General features: G+C 46.7%; 1 protein-coding gene across 1 annotated transcript in view; it reads left to right on the top strand.

The window, feature by feature from the left end:
- ME3 (malic enzyme 3, NADP(+)-dependent, mitochondrial) overlaps nt 1-23,014 on the top strand; it is a 168,437-nt gene that overhangs the window by 74,662 nt on the left and 70,761 nt on the right. The window contains 2 exon segments of the mRNA XM_015427724.1: nt 1,461-1,610; nt 21,400-21,475. Coding sequence (XP_015283210.1) covers nt 1,461-1,610; nt 21,400-21,475 — 226 coding nt within the window.

Below are 23,014 nucleotides of genomic sequence, written 5' to 3'. Positions count from 1 at the left end.
ATTTTATCTATGTTATAAGCTGCCGTGAGCGCTGTAAGAAAGAATTGTGGTGAATAAATGATTCAGATAAAAAAATAATAGAGACTCTGTGCAAGTGCAAAGTCCACAGGAAAGAGCGTTTGTCTTACCAGGATTAAATTTCAATCTATCATTTATCTGTCATATAGTTTTTTAATCAGAAAAGGAGACGCCTATCAATAGATTATTTATTTAGTTCATCCCATAATCTTTGCCTAGGCACTGAGTCAAAAGCTGTGCTGAGATCCATAAAGGCAACAGCTAAAATGCCATCTTTTGGGCTCGCATACTTGTTTACAAAAAATTGAAGAGTATGGCAAAGGTCAACTGCACTAACTCCTGTACGGAATCCAGCTTGCTCTCAAGTCAGTATGGCTTCATCCTCAATCAATTTGCCCAACACTGAGAACAAACTTATGGGCCAATAATTATTTGGTTCTGTTGGATCACCTTTTTTATGGATAGGGACTCGCATGTCGCCAAGAGGTGGGCAATTGTTACTGCCATTGTTACTACCAAGTGTAATTGTATTCACCTTTCCCCAGTCAAGGGTAAGAAGCTGAAGACCTGATTTTGACCAATGGGAATCTTGAGCAGCCATTTCTCTAGCCTCTTAATATTTAAGCAAATTTTGCTCACATGCCTTCAGGTATAATTTTGCACCCATAAGGGCTAGAAACCTAGCTTGTTTTAAAAATAAAACATGAAAGCTCACATTCTTGGACAGCTGAGTTGTGGCTCCCCCCCCCCATAAAACTGTAGCATGTACACAGATCGTGCTCCTTGATTATATATCTAATTCCCAAAATGCCCCCTATGTGCAGTTACTTATTTCTGCAGATAGGGGGCACATGGAGGGTAAAGAGATGTTTCTGCACACTTGGGGTGCTCCCCAGGTGTGCAAAAAAATCTTACATATTTTAAAAACTATATAGGGATACTTAAATCCCCCCAAAAGTGCATGCACAGAGAATGGACTTACGGAGGGACTCTAGTAAACTCTACATCACAGTAAAAGCAGTGAAACATCTCTAACCGCATCAAGCCAAAATAAAGCAGGGAAATTAACTCACTGAACATCTCTCGTATTGTATAAAAGCAAACCTCCTTGATAATTACTCTGAATGTCATGAGTAGACCTCAAAGCAAGCCAAGAATGGGCTGAATTGCCCATGCTTGGCTCCACTGATAGGGCTGCCCTCCCTGGATTGGGAAATTCCTGGGGATTTTTTTTTGGGGGGGGAGAAGAGCCTGAGGAGGCCAGCGTTTGGAGGAGGGCAAGGACCTTGGTGGGGTGTAAGGCCATAGAGTCCATCCTCCAAAACACCCATTTTATCCAGGGGAACTGACCTCTATAGTAATTTGGGGAGGCCTCCAGACCTCACCTAGAGGGTTGGCCACCCTGTCTACTGACCACCCTCTCCTTGCTATGTCCCTTCCAGGTATATCATCCTGATGACCCTCCAAGACCGAAATGAGAAGCTCTTCTACCGCGTTCTCACATCGGATATAGAGAGATTCATGCCTATTGTGTACACACCTACAGTCGGCTTGGCCTGTCAGCAGTACGGATTGGCTTTCCGAAGGCCGCGGTGAGTGAACGGAACTATTTCTACTCTCCAGAGCCCTGTCTTATTTCCCCCATTCGTTGCAAATGAGTATTCTTTTGTACTCTGTTCCGCATCTTTCTCAGGGTGGTCCCCGAAAGGAAATTAAAATGCGATCCTCGATTAGACGAAGCAGCTATCGGACAACTTGGGTCCGTGTTTGTGTTTTAATCTGGGCAGGATTCCTGCTTTTCCTCCCTATAAACAGCACAACAAGGCCAGTTTCGTTCTGGAACAGTACAGTACAGTCTGGCTAACTCAAACCACAAAATGGAACTATGAATTCCCATTTTAACTCTCTTCTGGAAGCTCTATAACCTTTCTCGGTTTTATACGGCGCATCCCTCGAGGATAATGGCAGTCCTTGGAATTCAGCCTTTTGCTTAGTCAGGCAACCAGGAGTGGTTAAACGCCTTCATGCTTCTTGCTGATTGGTGGGGTGAGCGGGGGTGGGAATCAAGCCGGCATTTGGATGACAAACCGGCAGGGAACCGGCAACCTGGCTGGTGAGGATCAAGAATGGAAAAGGCAGAGGCAACCACAAGCAGCACTGTTTAGGTTCCAGATAGGCAAGGCAGTATAGCTCCAGCTATAATCCACCTGACTGGCATCCTTTTTGTGCTGGGAGGAAGAGGAGAAGAACAACTTCTTCTTCTTCTTTCTTCTTCTTCTTTCTTCTTCTTCGTTGTATCGTTATAAGAGAAGAAGAAGAGTTGGATTTATACCCTGCCCTTCAGTACCCGTAGGAGTCTCAGGGCAGCTTACAATATCCTTTCCCTTCCCCTCCCCACAACACCCTGTGAGGTAGGTGGGGCTGAGAGAGCTCTTTCAAGGACTACTCATGAGAGAACAGCTCTGAGAGAACTTGGGTCACACCAGCAACTGCATGTGAAGGAGTGGGGCATCAAACCTGGTTCTCCCGAATTAGAGTTCATGCTCCTAACCACTACACCAAACTGTGATCTGTGATCGGAAATCTCAATGTGTAGTTCAACTATGGAAAATCAGACACAGGGAAGAGCAATTTGGATTGAGGTTTCAGTGCTAAGGTGGGAGGAGGAGGAGGAGGAAATTGGATTTATATCCTGCCCTTCACTTGGAGTCTCAGAGCGGCTTACAAACTCCTTTCCCTTCCCCTCCCCACCACAGACACCTTGTGAGGTGGGTGGGGCTGAGAGAACTCTGACACAAATTGCTCTTTTTCAAGGACAGCTGTGCCAGAGCTTGTGACTGACCCAAGGTCACATCAGCAGGTGCAAGTGGAGGAGTGTGGAATCAAACCCGGTTCTCCCAGATTAGAGTCCGCACACTTAACCACTGCACCAAACTGGGGGTAGTATTTAACCCTCCCCCCGTGCCTTTTTCTTGGCAGATGGTATTCATGAGCATGCATGCACACCATGAACTGCTATTATCCCTGAAAGGGAAAAAAGACAGCTATGAATGGAAGAGTGTCTTTTTCCCCTTGGGTCCTGTGTCTAGTAGCATAATCCAGACGTCGTTTCTTTTGGCCCAGGACAGACTTGTAGCTCACCCCACACACAGTCCCACCCCGAATATATAACCTGGTGAGTCGTGAAAGAAAAATGTTGATTATATTTCTAAAATGACATGAATAGATTGTATCTAGTACTAGACGTGGAGTCTGCCCTGTTCCTTAATGGGAACTTGGGGGAAACACAGCAGGCCATCGACCCACCATGGTCGGTGTGTATTCAGTTTGCCAGTGACTTTCCAGGGTCTTGTAGCATGGATGGGAATATATAATGTTTTTAAATTCAGATTATTCATATACTTACATTTTTCTGGTTTTATAAATTTTGATATAAAGATTTTATTAGGATTTAATAAGAGTCTATTAAGTTGTAAGGCCTCTTCTTTGTAGGTAAGTGTGCGGACTCTGATCTGGGAGAACTGGGTTTGATTTCCCCACTCCTCCACTTGCAGCTGCTGGTGTGACCTTGGGTCAGTCACAAGTTCTCTCAGAGCTGTTCTCTCAAGGGCAGTTCTCGAAAGAGCTCTCTGAGCCCCACCTACCCCACAACAGAGACACCCTGTGAGGTAGGGGGGGCTGAGAGAGGTCTTTCAAGGACTCCTCATGAGGGGAGGGGAGGGGAGGGGAAGGGATTGTAAGCCGCTCTGAGACTCCTTTGGGTTGTGAAGGGCGGGGTATAAATCCAGTCTCTTCTCTTCTTCTTCTTCTTCTTAGCTGTTGCTAGCAGGCAAGAAGTAAACATTCTTTTATCAAGTTGCTTGGATGGAATAGCTGTGTTAGCTCTCTGGCAGTTCTAATAGGTCTTAAGTGTAGCATTGATGGGATAGTGGAGGATGGGCATTTTAATAGAGGTATTTGCTTGACTTTTTACTCAGATTATAGAGTTCATGGTTTTAGTGTTTAGGGTAAAACTTTGCAGTATCTGCATCAACAAAGGCTTTTGTTTCTTATCTGAAAACAACACTTTTTGCTTGGGTATAGAGAATCCTTGGGTAAAATTGAATAAGGTTAGGCTAAATAAACATTTAAGATACCATGTAATCACACCTTTTGCTGTAACTGACCAGGAAATGTATGCCTACTCAAATGATGCTCTGCCATTTGTAACCAATTATGATTTTTGCATGTTATCTTTTGCCTTTGTCATTTTGGGTATAAAAATTCATGTACTTCCTTATATTGTTCAGAAAGCAGTCAATTTTTGGCAGGCAATTTTGGCCTAACTGTTTTCCGGTATTTCTTGCAATAAAATACCTAAAGAACTTTCTCCTCACTGAGACCTCGCTCGTGTGTTCTTTTTGGGCTTGGGAACATACGAGCTATATTTGTGGAACAGTCTCAGGTGGAAGTCTTTCACATCACCTCCTGATCCTTAAGAACATAAGAATAGCCCTGCTGGATCAAACCAGTGGTCCATCTAGTCCAGCATCCGGTCTCACACAGTGGCCAACCGGTCCCTCTGGAGGGCCAACAACAGGGCATAGAGGGGCCAAGGCCTTCCCCTGATGTTGCCTCCTGGCTTGGGGATTCAGAGGATGAGTGCTTCTGAGTGTGGAGGTTCCCCTCAGTCACCACGACTAGTAGCCATTGATAGATTTATCCTCCATGGATCTATCTAACCCCCTTTTCGAGCTGTTTATTCCTGTGGCCATCACTACATCCTCTGGCAGCGAATTCCACATTTTAATCCCTCTCTGTGCGAAGCAGTATTTCCTTTTGTCCGTCCTGATCCCACTGCCCGTCAGCTTCATTGGAGGCCCTCGAGTTCCAGTCTTTTGGGAGAGGGAGAAAAATTTCTCTTGGGCAGCTTTCTCCACCCCATGCATCCGAACTGAAAAGCCCCTGCCTTTCCTCCTAAAGGAGGGGCTCCAACCCCCAATCATCTTGGTTGCCCTCCTCTTTACTTTTTCCAGCGCTGCCATGTCCTTTTTGAGATACGGTGGCCAGAACTGTACACAGTATTCCAAATGAGGCCGCACCACAGATCTATACAGGGGCATTACAATATCAGCCATTTTATTCTCAGTCCCTTTCCTGATAATCCCTAACATAGAAGAGAAGAAGAGAAGAGATTGGATTTATACTTCACAGCCCAAAGGTGTCTCAGAGAGGCTTACAAACTCCTTTCCCTTCCCCTCCCCACAACAGACGCCCTGTGAGGTAGGCGGGGCTGAGAGAGCTCTTGGCAGAAACTGCTCTTTTTTCAAGAACAGCTCTTATGAGAACTACGGCTTGCCCAAGTTCATCCAGCCAGGTGCAAGTGGAGGAGTGGGGAATCAAACCCGGTTCTCCCAGATTAGAGTCCATGCACTTAACCACTACACCAAACTGGCTCAAGGAATAACCATTACACCAAACTGGCTCAAGGAATAACCACTACACCAAACTGGCTCAAGGATTGAACCTGGGACCTTCTGCATGCAAAGTAGAGGCTGTTCCACTGAGCAATAGCCCCCGATTTTCTTTCTATTAAAGAAATGGCACAGGAGGGGAAAGGTGTCTTCAGAAGCACTTGATTTTGAAAGCTAAGTTATACATTGGGAGATCAGCTCTCATATTCCTAAGGTAAATTGTAGTTTGTTTCCAAGAAACCAGTGTAGAATTTCTTGATGGATTTTAGGTGTACTCAAGTTTTAAGTCAAGGTCGGAATAGCTCCTAACAACTTTGCATCAAAATGCATTTACTTGTAGTAATTTTGCATTGTTTTTAATAATGCGGCAGTTTTTAATAATGCGGCAAGTACAATCTACTTTGTTTTTTAAATCTTACTAGCTATTTGGTGTCCCGAGTGACCTATTTCATGCCTCTAATTTGGAGCTGTGCAAATCAGAAGTCCAGAATGTTAAGTAAGCCAACGCATACCTATGTTGGAAATGTGTTGCACATCAGTAGTATGGATGCGGGGGGGCGGGGGGGCGATGGCATCAATCTCAGAGTGACCGAAGAGTATGTGTCTCGTGCACTTCAAAGTTAATTGGCCACGGGCGACCCTGCCAGTAGGTATTTACAGGCATGGAAAATAGTACATTTTAAATGGGGGAGATCAACTGATTAAAATTGTTGTTAGGCTTTTAACTCGGTTGATTTATCTGAGTGCTCCGGAATGTTAAACAAGGCTTTTGTGTGATGAAAGTCACTTTTTCAATTACCCCTTTGTTCGTACTCCTAGCCCTGAGCCATAACAACTGAAATTCACTCGGTACCCTGTATTAAGATTTATCTCTTCTGTACATGTACAGGAGTATGCACTTGCCAAGGCTATTTTTATTTTTTTTTCCTAATCTGTTTTAAGGAGCGCTGGAGGGGCTTATCACAAACGGGGCAGACTGTTCTTTTGACAGTGTTTAAGCCCATGATAGCGATCAGTCTGAAGACGTTGCCGTTTTAAGACCCTGACTTTTATTTTAATCTGCTTTTCTTCTTGTATTCTTTAGATATACTCTCCCATTTCCTCCCAAAGTACATGCTGAGGCTCGGAGATTAAGGCAAAACAATTTCCTAGTCATTTAGTCTGGTACTGCCAAGGAAACTAGGATATGTCATCATAACAGTGAACTTTAAGACCATCAAAGGTGCCCTGCGGGATCAGAGCAGTGGTCCAACTGGGCCAGCATCTTCTTCCTTTTTGTGTATTTTTGCATCTGTGTGTGTGTGTGTGTGTCTGCACCCATGCCTGGAAGTCATGGCGACCTCTGGTGAGTCCTACTGGGGTATGGAGGATGTTCAATGGCTTGATAGCCTGCCTCAGCCTCCCAACCCTGATATTCCTTGGAAGTCTCCCTTCCAGTTACTTTCCAGGGTCAGCCCTGCTTAGCTTACGAGATCTGATGAGATCGGACTCGCCTGGGCTATCCAGGTCAGGGCCTAGGCCAGCATCTTGTTTCACACAGTGGCCAACTGCTTTCCCAGGAAAGCCAACAAACAGGGCACAGAGACCATGCACCACCACCACCCCCTTGTCTCCCAGCTCTGGTATCTAGCCCAGGGGTCTCCAACAAGGGGGCCCATGGGCTCCATAGCATCTGCTGATATATTTTTTCAGTCACCCACCAAGTGTTTTTAGAAAGTAGGCAGGGCCAGATGGGTCTTTTGCCCAGCTGGGCTTTTCATTGGCCACTGGAGATCTGATTGACTGTGCAGATTTTTTTTAGAAAAACCACATTACTTCGGCAGCTGCTGCCACCACGCCATGAGGTTCTTCAGTCCGTGACTGGAGGAAAACTGTGCCTAAACGATGTCTTCATTCAAAAAGGTATCCTGTTAAGTACAGCTTCTTCTTGAAGTGTTGACGAGTTATGATTAGAGTTAATGTGGCGTAGGGAGCCAACACGGTGACCCAGGTTCGAATCCACGCTCGACCATGGAAGCCCGCTGGATGACCTTGGCCCCGTCACTCTCCCTGAGTCTTCTATTTCTAAAGTTTTATCTCAAATATATCTTCTCTCTTCCCCGCCTTCCTGGAAACATCATGCATTTGCCTTACATCATGGGTTAGCGGTTAGCATCCCGTGGAGATCAATTTCTTGTGGATCTCTCTGACGTGGTTGATTGTTGGAACGTTTTTCTTCCCTGTGGGTTTTTACTGTTCTGTTTCCACCTCTACCCCTGTAAATCCTGTTCTATTCACGTTTCCTCTTCCACCACATCTCTTAAAACTTTTATCTCTTTCCTTGAGTCACATGTTCCTCTTTCTTCCTCTCTCCAGTTTAAGGACCTATGTGCCACCTTTAAAGCACAGAACAGAAGGAAGCAAGTCTGTAATTAGGACTCCTTTGTTTCCCAGGCTTGAACAGAAAAACGAGTAGGAAAAGGATGCACAATTAAAAAAAAGAACAACCTCACATGGATCCAATCCCTCCCATACATCCTACCCCGAAGAAAATACCCTGAGAAACAGAGATCTGTGGGTATCGGATACATGTGAGGGTTTGGGGTTTTTTAATGCAAAGTTCCACAGATTAGTCTGAGTGTGTTAAGGGACAGAAGAAGAAGAAGAAGAAGAAGAAGAAGAAGAAGAAGAAGAAGAAGAAGAAGAAGAAGAAGAAGAAGAAGAAGAAGAAGAAGAAGAAGAAGAAGAAGAAGAAGAAGAGAATCACAGAGTTGGAAGGGGCCAGACAGGCCATCTAGTCCAACCCCCTGCTCAATGCAGGATCAGCCTAGAGCCTCCCTGACAAGGGTTCGTTTAGCTGCTGCTGCCAGTGAAGGGGGGAACTCACCACCTCCCTAGGCAACCGATTCCACTGCTAAACTACTCTTACGGTAAAAAAAAATCCTAATATCCAGCTGATACCTTCCCACCCTTAATTTAAACCCATTATTGCGCGTCCTGTCCTCTGCTGTCAACAGGATCAGCTCCCTGCCCTCCTCTAGTGACAGATTTTCATGGTTTCACTGAGAACCAGTTTGGTGTAGTCATTAGGAGTGCAGACTCTAGTCTGGGAGACCCAGGTTTGATTCCCCACTCCTCCAATGCAGCTGCTGGTGTGACCTTGGGTCAGTCATAAATTCTCTCAAGAGCAGTTCTTGAGAGAGCTCTCTTATCTCCACCTACCTCACAGAGTGTCTGTTGTGGGGAGGGGAAGGGAAAGGAGATTGTAAGCTGCTCTGAGACTCCTTCAGGTAGTGAAGGGCGGGGTATAAATCCAATCTCCTCCTCCTCTTCTTCCTCCTCTTCCTCTTCCTCTTCCTCCTCTTCCTCCTCCTCTTCTTCCTCTTCCTCCTCTTCTTCCTCCTCTTCCTCCCCTTCCTCCTCCTCCTCCTCTTCTTCCCCCCCCTCCTCCTCCTCCTCTTCCTCCAGGTAGTGAAGGGCGGGGTATAAATCCAATCTCCTCCTCCTCCTCCTCCTTGCTTGCTTTCCAATAAACATTCTTAGGATCCTGATTGTTAGAGTGAGTTGAAAGACTCTTTGATCATTTCTAATTGAAACCATGTGGCCGGAGGAAATACTTCACTGTGAGGTATCCTATTCCATGTGAAAGTTTTTTTCACGTAGTAGATGTGATGTGTCTCTCTCCCCATCCAACCCAGTGGTTGCTTGTGTGTATGGACCTATTGTAGCCTCCTCCTGTATAATTGGAATAGTTGCTAGATCCTTATTGGCTGTTCTTGAAAAAGAGCAGTTTCTTTCAAGAGCTCTCTCAGCCTCACCTACCTCACAGGGTGTCTGTTGTGGGGAGGGAAAGGAGTTTGTAAGCCCCTCGGAGACACCTTTGGGTAGTGAAGGGCGGGGTATAAATCCAATCTCTCCTCTTCTTCTTCTATTTTCATGTTAATAAAGTTTCTTAAAATTAAAAAAAACAGCCATGGAGACCCAAAGAAGTTTTCAGAGCAAGAGATGTTCAAAGGTGGTTTGCCAGTGCCTGCCTCTGTGTAGCAAGCCTTAGAAGTCTCCCATACAAGTACTAACCAGGTAGAGTTGCCGGCTCTGGTTTGGAAAATACATGGAAACTTTGGGGGTGGAGCCAGGAGAGGGCGGGGTTTGGGGAGGGGAGGGGCCTCAGCATGGTACAATGCCATAGAGTCCACCCTTCAAAGCAGCCATTTTCTCCGGGGGAACTGATCTCTGTCAGCTGGAGATCAGTTGAAAAAGCAGGAGATATCCAGGCCCCACCTGGAGGCTGGCAACCCTATAACCAGGGCTGACCTTTTTTTAGATTCCAAGATCTAATAAGAATGGGTTACTCAGGGCTATCCAGGTCAAAGAAGTGCCACCAGCTATCTATCCCTTATATAAAATTTACCTTTAGTCCCAGAGGCCATGGAGAAGGGGAAAAAATGGAGGCCAAGGGAGAGATAACAGGATCTGCTGGTGCCTTTGGAAGTGTTACCCCTCGGCAGCTCTGTTTGGTACATCAACTGGCGTTGAGGAGAAACATTTTAAGAATACGGTGGGCTGTAGGGAGATGTAGAGTTTGGCAGAATTTCTTTAGCTTCTTGAGATGGAAAAAAAAACCCATATCAGTGGCTGCGAGTCTACAGAAAACAGATGTACTTGAAAAGGGGGAGTCCATTTTATGAAGGAAAATGAAAGAATAACAAGAGGAATTTTGGCTCTCCTTTCCATCAACACAAAACCAAAGTGCATACCTCAGAAATGGCTCCCTCCTATCTCAACGGCCTTTTTTAAAATTTTACTGCTCATAAAAAAGAATCTTACAACCATCCTAAAACGTTTTGCCAGTGAAAGAGATTGTCAGTTGCCACACCGGTACTTGAGTTCTTTTTGTGCTTGAAATTGGCACTGCAGTAAACAGATCAGGGAGCTAAACTCTGCCTGTAAAGCCAACGACCCCGTGCAGATTAATGATCATTAGGACATTGGGACAGTGCCATAGTCTCATGTGCTGCCCCGTGCATCTTATTCATCTGGCTCTTTGTTTAAAAATAAGTGTCCTGCCTTATCTGACGCTCAGGGGGCTTACGATGATCAGCGGTCGTTTGCCGGACACGCTAAATTTAGAACATTAAAAATAATGAAACCGTCCAGCATTAAACACCATTAAAATGCCTAGGTTTCAGTTCAGTGGCACCTTGGAGACCAACAAGGGTTTAAGAGTATAGGCTTTCTAGAGTCAAATCTCCCTTTGTCAGATGTTCTTGTTGGTTCCTAAGGTCCTACTGGACTCTAATATAGCAGTTCCACCGCAGGCCAGCACAACTGCCCTATGAAACAACTGTTAAAGGTTCGGCTGCCCACAGATAAAATAACTGGTTACATAAATATATTAGGGGAGGGGCTGTGGCTCAGTGGAAGAGCTTCTGCTTGGCATGCCAAAGGCCACAGGTTCAATCCCCGGCATCTCCAGTTAAAAGGACCAGACAGTAGGTGATGGGAAAGACCTCCGCCTGAGACCCTGGAGAGCTGCTGCCAGTCTGAGTAAACAATACTGACCATGGTGGACCAATGGTGTAATTCAGTATTAGGCAGCTATGCTATGTGTATTATGGATGGTTATAGCTCTAATACAATAAAGCCCTACTTGGTGTAGAGCCAGTTTGGTGTAGTGGTTAGGAGTGCAGACTCTAAGCTGCTGATGTGACCTTGGGTCAGTCACAAGTTCTTTCAGAGCTGTTCTCTCAAGAGAGCTCTTTGAGCCCCACCTACCTCACAGGGTGTCTGTTGTGGGGAGGGGAAGGGAAAGGGATTGTAAGCCACTCTGAGACTCCTTCGGGTAGTGAAGGGCGGGGTATAAATCCAGCCTCTTCTCTCCTATTATAAAACCAATTAGAGCCATTTTCAAACTACAAGATAAAAAAAGAAAAGATTGACTCTTTTTCCAAAGCACGTGAGTTCCTGAAAGTGCAGCTGGGAGAGCCAGCCAAGGACGAGAAGGAAGAAGATGACAGCAAATCCAGTGGCGAATTGGACTCGGTGTCTTCCGACTAGGACTCTCTTTCTGATAAGGGGGCGGCTGCCCCCAAGTGTACATATAAATTGAGGATTAGAAAAGATAAGACAAAATGAAGGCTGAAGGACTCTGAATTGTGTCTTTAAACTTTAGTTTTATTGTGGGATGCTCTGGGGGTTCTCTTAAATGGATAAAACATTGGATAAAAAGATAAAAAAATTAGCATAGCCGACTATGTTCAAAGTAATACTAGCAATTTAAGATTAACATTAATATAAGCTGTTATGATCTCCTATACTTGGGGTTTTAGTTAGTTGTGGTTTTCTTTCCTTTCTCCCTAGATGTAATTACCCCTTCCCAATTTTTCGTTGTAGTTTGTAGTCTATTAAAAATGCAATAAAAAATTCTCTCCGGGGGGCTAAAAAAGAAAAGAAAAAGAATTGCCCCTGAGAGAACAGCTCTGAAGGAAGTTATGACTGACCCAAGGTCACACCAGCAGCTGCATGTGGAGGAGTGGGGAATCAAACCCAGTTCTCCCAGGTTAGAGTCCCCGTTCCTAACTGGCTCTCTAATAGGACATGGTCTTTAGACCCCTCACCAGCTTTGTTTCCCCCTGCTGGACTCCTTCTAGCTTACTGACTTACTTCCTAAACTATGGTGCCCGTAACTGAACACAGTACTTCAGGTGAGGTCTGACCTGACCTAAAAGACCTTACTATGAAAAAAAGGATAATTTTTCATGTCCTATGGAGGCTGCTACTAAGGATGCCCTCCAATCAACCATCCACAGGGGTGTTTCGGCAACAGGAACGTTATGGAACCATGCTGAGGAAGTCCATAGCAAGCAATTTGAGGGTACTGTCGAAAAAGTGTGTTGAGATAACCTGGACTGGCAAATGGAAGAGGTGGTCTTTTGGGTATATCTTCCCCTCAGCAGTTATCATGGGTAATGTTCACCAAGGTTATCCTCATAATTAGGGTTTGAAACCAAAGTTTAGAGTAGATTTGTACTGGTTAGTGTTAACCATAGTTGGCACATATGATGGTCTTGGCCTATCATCAAGCAATTTTGGACAAAGGCTCTGGTTGAACTTTATGGTTGGGTATAAAAATTCAAACATTCCTAAGGTTCTCTTACACTATTTGTTTGGAGATCTTGTACGTCCTGTAAACAGAGACATGATTTCAGATATGCCTACAGCCACAAAAAATGATAATTGCAGAGAACTGGCCAAATGCTACACTTTTGACTGCTGAAGCATGAACTTGAGACGTTTGGCAACTTGTAAAAGTGCCTAGACTAACACAATTGGTACAATTAAAGGATGGCGGAGAGAAAAAACTTGCATCTATTTTAAATGCTAGAAACCTTTAACACTTTTGGTATTGGGCCCTGACCTGGATAGCCCAGGCAAGCCCAATCTCGTCAGATCTTGGAAGCTAAACAGGGCTGAGCCTGGCGAGTATTTAAATGGGAGACCTCCAGATAATACCAGGGCCGAGAGGCCAGAGGCAGGCTATCAAGCCACTTATCTGAAGGTCCTCTGTGCCCCAGTAGGAGTTGCCAGAGGTCACCATGACTTCCAGGCACAGGGGCAAACACACACATACACAAATACAAAAAACCCTTGGTATTGGACTCTTGGTATTGGACTTCTTCACCCAGAGTGACTAACCCATGGAATTCACTGCCACAAGCAAGGACGTCTTCAAGAGGGAATTGGATAAACATCTGGAGCAGAGGTCCATCAGTGGCTCTTAGCCACAACGTATAGATAGGAACTCTCGATCTGGGCCAAGGGATGCTCTGTATTCTTGGTGCCGGGGGGGGGCAACAGTGGGAGGGCTTCTAGTGTCCTGGCCCCACTGATGGACCTCCTGATGGCCCCTGGTATTTTTGGCCACTGTGTGACACAGAGTGTTGGACTGGATGGGCCATTGGCCTGATCCAACATTGGCTTCTCTTATGTTCTTATGTTCTTATGATCTTTATCATTGTTTGTCTTTGTTGTGACAGGGAACTTTGAGCAATATTAATTATATTAATTATATAAATAAGCAAGGTAAAATTTGGTTAAAGCAAATTGTGAGAAGGAAGAGGGGATTTGTGTGAGAGGAGCCCAGAACCAGCCCGTAAACCTATCACCCAACCAAGGCTAGGAAGTAAGAATGTTCCTCTGCAGCAGACTGCAGTCTCTTTTTAATTATGAATATATCAGATATGGGTATAGCTGTTGTACTGATCTTGTTGCGGTTGTCGGCTTGCAACCCCATAGTGTTTGTGTGGCACTAGATACTGGGTGGCCGCCGTCTTTCTGCATCGCTTGTAAGCTTCCCAGAAATATCTGGCTGGCTGCTCTGTGGAAAAAGAAAGCTGGGCTAGATGGACCTTTAGTCTGATCTAGTAGATATCTTCTTGTGATGGATGGTGGTGTATGGAGAGGTCATCCACCCAAATCCAATCTGTGCAAAGAAAGATTGTCTGCTAAAGGACACTCAGCCACCATCAGTGGTCGGGGAAGAGATGTAGCTTCAGGATGGAGCATCTGCATTGCATGCAGAAGGTTGAGTGCAGTCTCTGGCATCTCTCATCAAAAGGTTACCCAAATTGTTGCCCAAATTGGTAACCTCCTAATTAGTTGGGGGAATTAGCTTTATTGGAGAGAAGCGAGAGGGGGTAACTAGGGATCTCCACCTATGTATACCAGGATATTCCCTTAGAGAACTCTCAGAATAAACCCAGCTAAAGTTCAACCGGAAAGGTGTTTTATTATAAAAGGAATAAAAGAGCAAAACATACATCCGGAACACACAGAAAGCACACAAACCCGCTAAGAGGAAAGTAAGGGAGCTGGGGGAAGATAGCGATTTTGAGGAAGGCGATATTTACCAATCTAGTAGAACGAGGTCTGCTGAGAAGGCTGTGAAAATGGCCAGTGTTTCATGCGGTGAAAACAGGAGGAAACCCACACGCAAATCTGTGTGTGTGGGTGCTGTTTAGTGCCGAGAACACACACAGTGCCTTGGGGGAGATGAGTGCATACAGTTATAGGAAAAATTAGCCCTGGGGCTGTCTGATATGTTTGCCCCTAAAACAAAACCTTGATTGGCTTTTCCAGGGTGAACAAAGGTCTTGGGATATTCATGACAGGTTGGCCTAAGGATTCTAATGTTTTCTTGATGACCCTTGAGTACAGGATGGGAGAACCACTAGGTTGTATGAATAATGTTTAAGTATTGCATAATTAGGGTGAATTGATAACGAAAGTGTGACCGGGTGTAGATGAGGTTAATCCGAGGTGAGGTAATGTTTTCTTGAGAGACCCATTGTTTAAATTATACATTCCTTTAGGGTGGGGAGGAGAGTTGTTAGCTGGTCAGCCTTTCTGTCTCACCTGCCAAGATATGTGTCTGGACTTGTCTCTGGCTGACATTCATCTTCTGTTTTGTGTCACTTCCATTTTGTTCATTTCTAGGCCAGGCGGTGCAGTGCACATATGATTCTGGAGTGATGTTAAAGAAGGGCGTTTGTTTCTTTCTATTTGCCAAGCTGCCCATCCACTGGAGGGGTCTGACTGCTAACAGTATTGTAGACCTGGAGAGCTACTGCCAGTCAGAATAGACAATACAGACTGATGGACCAGTGGCCTGACTCCATATAGTCCATCAATGGCTACTGTGGAACCATCTCCTCTGATATGTCCCCTGGAGAGCATTACACTCCTCGGATAACCATCTGCTGGTGGTCCCTGGCCCTAAACACATCTCGCTATCGTCGACCAAGGCCAGGGCCTTTTCAGTCCTGGCCCCAACCTGATGGAACTCTCTGCCAAACACCATCAGGGCCCTGCGGGATCTTATGCAAGGACCTGTAAGGTAGAGATGTTCCGCCAGGCTTTTGGTTGAGGGCAGTAGCGGTTTACATCTTGGCTGGCACCCTCCTCCTCCTATTATCCTTCTCCTCAGATTGTTTTTATTTCGTCCCCCACAACCACGAGGCGATCACAGGCCAGAAATGGGAGAAATCTGTAATTTTCGCTATTTGATTTTTAAAAAATTAATGTATTAATACTAATACTGTTCGTACTCATTTTATAGTTTTGATGCTTTTACCACGTTGTATATTGCCCAGAGCCCTACAACTGTAGGAATTGGGTGATTCATAAATGTAATGTAATAAATAATAAAATGAATAAATACTGGCCGTGATGAATAAAGGAAGCCTCCATATACAAAGACAGCAAACATAAAAATATCATTGCTGAGAGGCAACATCAGAGAAAGGGACTCAGCTGCTTTCCCCTGTTTGCCTCGGCCTTCCAGAGGAACTGTTTGGCCACTGTGTGAAACAGGATGCTGGACTAGATGGACCCCTGGTCTGATCCAGCAAGGCTCTTCTTAGCTTCTTATCAGGGGAAGGCCTCAGCTTCCATGCCCTGTTGTTGGCCCTCTGGAGGAACTGGTTGGCCACTGTGTGAGACAGGATGCTGGACTAGATGGACCCTCACTGGTCTGATCCAGCGAGGCTCTTCTTACGTTTTATTTATTTATTTATTTATTTATTTATTTATTATTTCAACTTTTGCCCCACCTTCCCCACCAAGGCAGGCTCAGGGCGGCTTACATAAAACCCAGTAAAACAATGTGTGTCGCAGTTTAAAATACACAATATCAGGGGAAGGCCTCATTCTCTATGCCCTGTTGATGGCCCTCCAGAGGAACTGATTGGCCACTGTGTGAGACGGGATGCTGGAGTAGAGGAACCAAATTGGCCTGATCCAGCAGGGCTCTTCTTAGGTTCTTATCAGGGGAAGACTTCGGCCTATGTGCCCTGTTGATGGCCCTCCAGAGGAACTGGTTGGCCGTTGTGTGAGGCAGGATGCTGGACTAGATGGACCACTGGTCTGATCCAGCAGAGGTCTTCTGATGTTTTTATCAGGCAGCTGCAAGTGTTCATACGTCTCTCCCCCCCCCCCCCCATTATTTTTTAATTCCTAGAAGAGAGGAAGATCCCACCGGCCTCAGGGCCCACTCCTTCCTGGACCTTGACTTCCTCTTTTCAGGCGTGCCTTCAAGAGGTGCTCTGTCTATGGTTTGAGAACCCCTGCAGTGGAGTGTAGACATAGGGGCAACTCCAAGCCTCTCTGAACAACAGCACTTTACTTGTTATGTATATGATTTTAAGATGTCTATTAATGTATTTTAACTTTTTAAATGTAAGCCGCCCTGAGCCTGCCGGGCAGGGAGGGTGGGATATAAATTGAATTAGTTAAATAAATGAATTTTAAAAATGTGTTCCGTCCTTACACTTGGACTCCTTTCACTGGCTAGAGATCCCTGAAGTTTAAACATGTAGGGGGGGAAGGGGTTGTGTAGCAAACCTTTCATAATCATGCCTTGGAAAGTGATGTATCTTCTGGCTCCCGATCTAAAGGCCTGTTTTAAAACATGCAGAATGTAACATGGCAAAGCGAGGGGATCGGCCCCCTGTTTCTCCTCCTCCCGCTTATGAGTTATAGCAAGGGGAGGATTTTAGCCTCCGTAATAGAACATTAGAATTCTAGCCCCAAGAAGCTGTGCCAATCCGAAAACACTCCCTCGTTTTTACCCACCTTTCTTCAGATGAACGACACTCCTATCCAGGAACGATTCCCCGCCCTCTCTCTTTGTAGAAATCCATCCCGTGATTAGCGGGGCCTTTGCACATACATGTAAGGAAGCCAGTCTATAAAAAGCCAAGATGAGTCGGTGGAGTCCTTTCGAGCCATCTGATCATTAATTATGCTCTGTTTGGAGAAATTAAGTGCAGGCCCAGACAGAACTCTGATCCGCAGACCCCCTTCTCGCAGGCCAGATAGGATTGTTAGCTTAAGTTTTCCCTAAAGAACGTAACAGTTGGAATGTTTGGTCTGCCGCATTTCAGTCCCTAATGGGGTTGTCACCGTGATTTATGACATAGGCAAACAGCAAAGGAGATTAATGATGGGAGGGGCTTCTTGGGAAGGTTCTCGGGGGAAACACCCCCTCCCAATTTAATCCGGTGCCATTTTCATATTTCATTTATGGATTCAGACTTGAGCGTGAAGCCCTTATCCTAAGCTTTTACACATATATTACATTGCAGGAGAACAAATTTAGAGTCCAGTGGCACCTTTAAGACCAACAAAGGTTTATTCAAGCTCACACCTCGAATAAACCTTTGTTGGTCTTAAAGGTGCCACTGGACGCTAAATTTGTTCTGCTGCTTCAGACCAACACGGCTGACCACCTGGAATTACATTGCAGGGTCAAAGCACAGTTAAATCAAGAGCTGTGTTCCGTGCTGTGCAGTTGTAGGATGGCTCGTTTCCAGGTGAGGACTGGAGTTCTCCTGGAATTGCAGCTGATGTCCCCTGGAGGAAAATGGCCGCTTCAGAGGACAGACACTCTATGGCATTACATCACTGCTACACTCCCTCCCCAGACTCCACCCCCAAATCTCCAGGGATTTTTACCAAGCTGGAGTTGGCAAGCCTATGTGCAGAGGAATCTGCAAATTTAATGAGGAGCAGGAGACAATGTTGAAATACTGGGTGGAGCCTTTGTCCAACAGAAGGAACCTTGTTCCAACTTGGGTGGCTCTAATATTAGAGGAAGAGGCGCTTACGTTGGAGAAGGGCTTTAAACTTTGCTTAGTGGATGGGTAGGAAACAGGCCATTAAAGCCAGTAAAGCAGATCTATGATGAAAGATGCAGCGTCCCCTCCCCTGCAGAACTGAGGAGCTAGTGATATTTTATAGGAGCCTGCTTTCTTTAGGTGCCGGCGTGGTTGATAGGATATTTGGCATCTGGTAGTAATCTCAGCACCCTGACCTGGATAGCCCAGGCTAGTCTGATTTTGTCAGATCTTGGAACCTAAGCAGGGTTGTCCCTGGCTACTATTTGGATGGGAGACCTCCAAGGAATACCAGGGTCATTTTATTCATTCAGTCATAGGGTTGCCAGGTCTGTGTTGGAAAATAACTGGAGACTTTGGGGGTGGATCCGGGAGAGGGCGGGGTTTGGGGAGGGGAGGGGCCTCAGCATGGCACAGTCCCATAGAATCCACCCTTCAAAGCAGCCATTTTCTCCAGGGGAACTGATCTCTGTCAGCTGGGGACCAGTTGTAAAAGCGGGCGATCCCCAGGCCCCACCTGGTGGTTGGCAACCCTATTCATTCAATTTATGGATCGCCTATTCCCCACAATGTGGGGCTCTAGGCAATGTACAGCCAATAAAAAGTTAAAAACAAAACCAAGAAAAAACAACTACATTGAGTCAGGCCTTTCTTTGTTAACCCACTCTGGATTGCGCTGTAAACTCATAGGCAGGTGAGGAGAGGGCCGAAACAAAAATGGAGGAAAAAGAAGATAGGAAGAGAAGGGTATCAGCTGTGATGGAGCCATCACTGTCCTCGGCCAGAGGCCTGGCGGCACATCTCAGCCTTACAGTCTCTACCAAATTGCATTAAGTCCCACAGTGCCCTGGTGGTATTTGACAGAGAGTTCCACCGGGTTGGAGCCAGGGCCGAAAAGGCCCTGGCTCTGGTTGAGGGCAGCCGGATATCTTTCAGGCTAGGGACCACCAGTAGATTGTTCTCAGCATGTGTGACACTCTTCTGGGGACATACCGGAGGAGATCGTCCCGGAGATATACAGGTCCCAGACCGCTCAAGGCCTTAAAGGTCAAAACCAACACTTTGAACCTGACTCGGTATTCCACTGGGAGCCAGTGCAGCACAGGTTGTATATGTGCTGTCCTTGGCGTTCCCGTCAGGCGCTGCTGCCGCATGACATGGAGGCAAGCAGTGGCAAAGGGCCTCTTGCCTTGAAAACCCTACAGGGTCGCCCTAAGTCAGCGGTGACTTGGCACTTTCCACCACCACCAGTAATCTCGGCCTTGTGGAGGACGTTGGACTTCTTGTGGTTTTGGATCCCTTCAGCCAAGTTGAAAACCATGTTTATATTAGGGCTAATTGCTCTACGCTTCAGTGCTGAAACTCAAGGCTACAGTCTGTGGAAGAGATGTCTCAGAACTTTTCTTTTGAAAGGAGGATGGAGGGGGAGAACTGTGGAGAGAGCAGTGCTTCGCTGTGCTTGTAAATTATATCCTGCCATTCCATTAATACATTTTAGACAAATATATCTTCTCAAGCCCAATGGATTGTGTCAGTGACTAGACTAATCTAAGAGTGTCTCCCCTTCTGGCTGGTCACACCAAGAACATAATGCGTTTGTGCGCACCACCAAAAGATATGGAGAAGGCCAGATGTTCACCGCGAGGTGGGGGGAGAACTTAGAATTTTTTTTGGCAGAGGTGCCAGGCCTGGCCCGGCCTTCCTTGGGACGTTGCACCTAATCAGCACACTTCTAACATGCAGGAACTGTGTTCCTTCTAGGTTGTCTTGGACTGTTGATATTCTACAGATGCTCACCAGGCTTAGCCAGTGCCTCTGAGCCACAAAGGCACATGGATCTGTTTCCCCTTTGGAAAACAAACTCTCATTTCCCTCACCACACCTCTGGCTAAATTAGCAACATGGGGGGGAAAAGCCAGAGTGTAGGAACAGGTCAGTTAATTGAGAGCCAGTGTAACTGATGCCAGGAATCCTTGTGGAGAGTTAGGAATGAGATTTGTTTTGTTTTATTTATAAAATGCAGTGCTTGCCTTTTTGCCTGATGTTTGGTGAATGAAACTATGAAGTGAAAGAATATAAATATGATAACAAGGGTTGCCAACTTTGGGTTTGAAAACGCCTAGAGATTTGAAGGTGGAGCAGGGTTTAGAGAGGGAAGGGACTTTGGTAGGTATAATGCTATGCAGTCCACCTTCCAAACCAGCCATTTACTCCAAGAGAAGTGGAATAAATGGGTTTTTAAAATAAATAAATAAGCAATTTGTGTAGTCTGGAGATATCCAGTTCCCACCTGGAGACTGGCAACCCCACAACCAGCAGGAGGGTTGGGGTGGGGACATAGAAGGGAAACATCTGCACTGCGAAATTACTTCCAAACCCCAGAAGTGCTACAGAGTAGTTCTAGGAATCAGTGGAAACTCTGTGGTAAAACCATAGAGTTTCCTAATATTCCTAGAGCTACCCTGCAGCACTTCCTGGTTTTTCCCAGAAGTGAAATTGCAGTGCAGACAACAATGCCATTTTGGTTTTTTTCCCCTCCAGCCATTGCTGAGAGTGGCAGTAAGCAACTAGGGCTGCTGATGGGAGGTCTCCCACCATAGCGGTAGGCCTGGCAACCCTAACAATAATGAACATAAAAATTAAACACAGTAACTGGCAAACGTACAGTAGCAATTAGAAAAAAACTTTTGATTAGTTCTTGCCAGCTTGTGTGGGTGGCTGAGCCATTGGCCTGATCCAACATTGGCTTCTCTTATGTTCTTATGAGTCCAAAATTTATGGTGCTACCACTGAGAGAGCCCTCTGCTGAGCCTCACAGTTTTTTTTACCTCACACAGTGAAGAAATCCAAAGCACAGCCCCTTCTTTAAACAAGAGGTTCCTAATGCAAGGGCCTTAAGTATCTACAGATATAATGGGATCATGCTGCCATGCTGGGATGCCAGCCTCCAGGTGGGACCTGGGGATCACCTGTAATTACAGCTCATCTCCAAACTATAGAGATCACTTCCCCTTGAGAAAATACTAGATGCTTTGGAAGGTGGACTCTATGGCATTGTACCCCCCTGAGGTCCCTGTCCTCCCCAGGCTCCATCCCCAAATCTCCAGGAGTTTCCCAACCTGGATCTGGCAACCCCACCTCCCCCATCCCCTGCTGCTGGCCAGGGGAGACCCTAATGACATGTAGAACAATATTGTGGTGATGCTCGACAAAATGTTTCCTCAGCGGAACGCAGCCATTCCAGTACTGAGTTGCCATTTTGTTTTCTCTCCTAGCGGACTGTTCATCACCATTCATGACAAAGGGCATATCGCGGCTATGCTGAACTCGTGGCCTGAAGAAAACATAAAGGTAAACCGCTATTTGGATTCATGGCTAACGGGACCGAAAGTAACCCGCAGGAAAGCAGCTCCACCGAACCCTCCAGGGGGCATATTCCCCCCACAAGGAACGGGAGCAGAGGTCATTTCGGGGGGGATCGCAGTTCCCCCGGGTGAGGTACGGGGGGCGGGGCACATGACGAAGCCCCGCCCCCTGCTTCCGGCCGCCCGGCTTCCGGCCCTCATTCAGCCAGGAGGAGGCAGGAGAAGAGGGAGGGTAAGTTGCTTCCTCCCTGCCTCTCCCCACCCCTGCCTGCCTGGGGCCAGGGAGGGCCTTCCAGGGCTTCCTTGCACTCCTGCTGGCCTTGCAGGTCCACCGCTGGGTCCCTCATGGGGCTCGGCAGTGGAGCTGCAAGGCCGGCGGCGGCGGCCGGGACCGTTGGGGGCGGGGTGTGTGGCCTTATGACACACTTCCGGTGATGTCAGGGGGTGTGGTTTTATGACACACTTCCGGTGATGTCAGGGGTGCGGCATATGCTAATGAGTTATGCTAATGAGTTCCCCTAGCTCTTTTTCCACGAAACGACCCCTGAACGGGAGCATGTTTTGAGCTGTGGCTCACTAGCACTTTGCCCCATGTGAGACTCCCCTGTCCCCAGGGTGGACTCCTCGCCCTCCGTCGCTTCCCCAGACATAAAAGAAGTGAGGAGGAGGCCCTCACACAGGCCTCAGTATTTATTTATTCATTTTCTATTTATTTTGAGATTTTTATTCCGCCCACCGCCTCACCTGAAGGCCTGGCGGAACAGCTTCGTTCTGCAAGCCCCACGGAGCGGTAGACGGTCCCGCTGTGCCCTGAACTCCGGCAGGAGCTGATTCTACCAGGCCAGAGCCAGGGCAGAAAAAGCCCTGGCCCTGGTCAAGGCTAAGCGGACGTCCTTTGGGACTGGGAAGGAGAGGGGGTTCTTCTTTCCCCGGACTGGCTCACTCCGGCCTTCTCTCTCTCCTTCTAGGAGCTCAGTCCCCCCCCCTGGCCGGGTGTGGTGTCTTCCCTTATATGGGAATCCCTGGCCCCGCCCCCACCTGGCCTGTATCCAATCCTCTTGCACCTGCTCCACCTGAGAGGCCATAAAAGGAAAGGGAGTTTTTTCCCTGTCTCTTTCCCCTGCTTCCTGTCTCCCTGCCCTGTTCCTTCCCTTGGCTGCTCAAGGCTGCCTCTAAGTTTCTCCTGTCCTGGCCTTCTCCAAGTCCAGGCTTGGCCTTGCCTTCTGACCATGCTCCTCTCCACTGCTGCCTGGCTTCCGGCCTTGTTCCCCGCTGTGTTGGAGCGATCTGCCTGGGTCCTAGCCACCAGCTTCCCCCGGCCTTCCTCGCTCAGGTGAGTGAGGACCCTGGCTGTCCTAGCTCAGGGAGCCAGGGCAGAGCTGAGCCAGGGCTGGGCGTCAGCTCCCAACACCCCAGAACTTCGTTTTAGTGCCAAAAGCTCGGCATCAGAATATCACATCACTGTATCCAATGCGTGGCTGGCCCGTATGTGGACACCAAAAGCCACAACACTGAGCCGCTGTGG

This window comes from Gekko japonicus, unplaced genomic scaffold (assembly GCF_001447785.1).
Source record: "Gekko japonicus isolate JY-2015 unplaced genomic scaffold, Gekko_japonicus_V1.1 scaffold393, whole genome shotgun sequence".
Classification (NCBI taxonomy): domain Eukaryota; kingdom Metazoa; phylum Chordata; class Lepidosauria; order Squamata; family Gekkonidae; genus Gekko; species Gekko japonicus.
The sequence above is the reverse complement of the archived record's forward strand: the minus strand, read 5'-3'. Positions and strand labels throughout refer to the sequence as shown.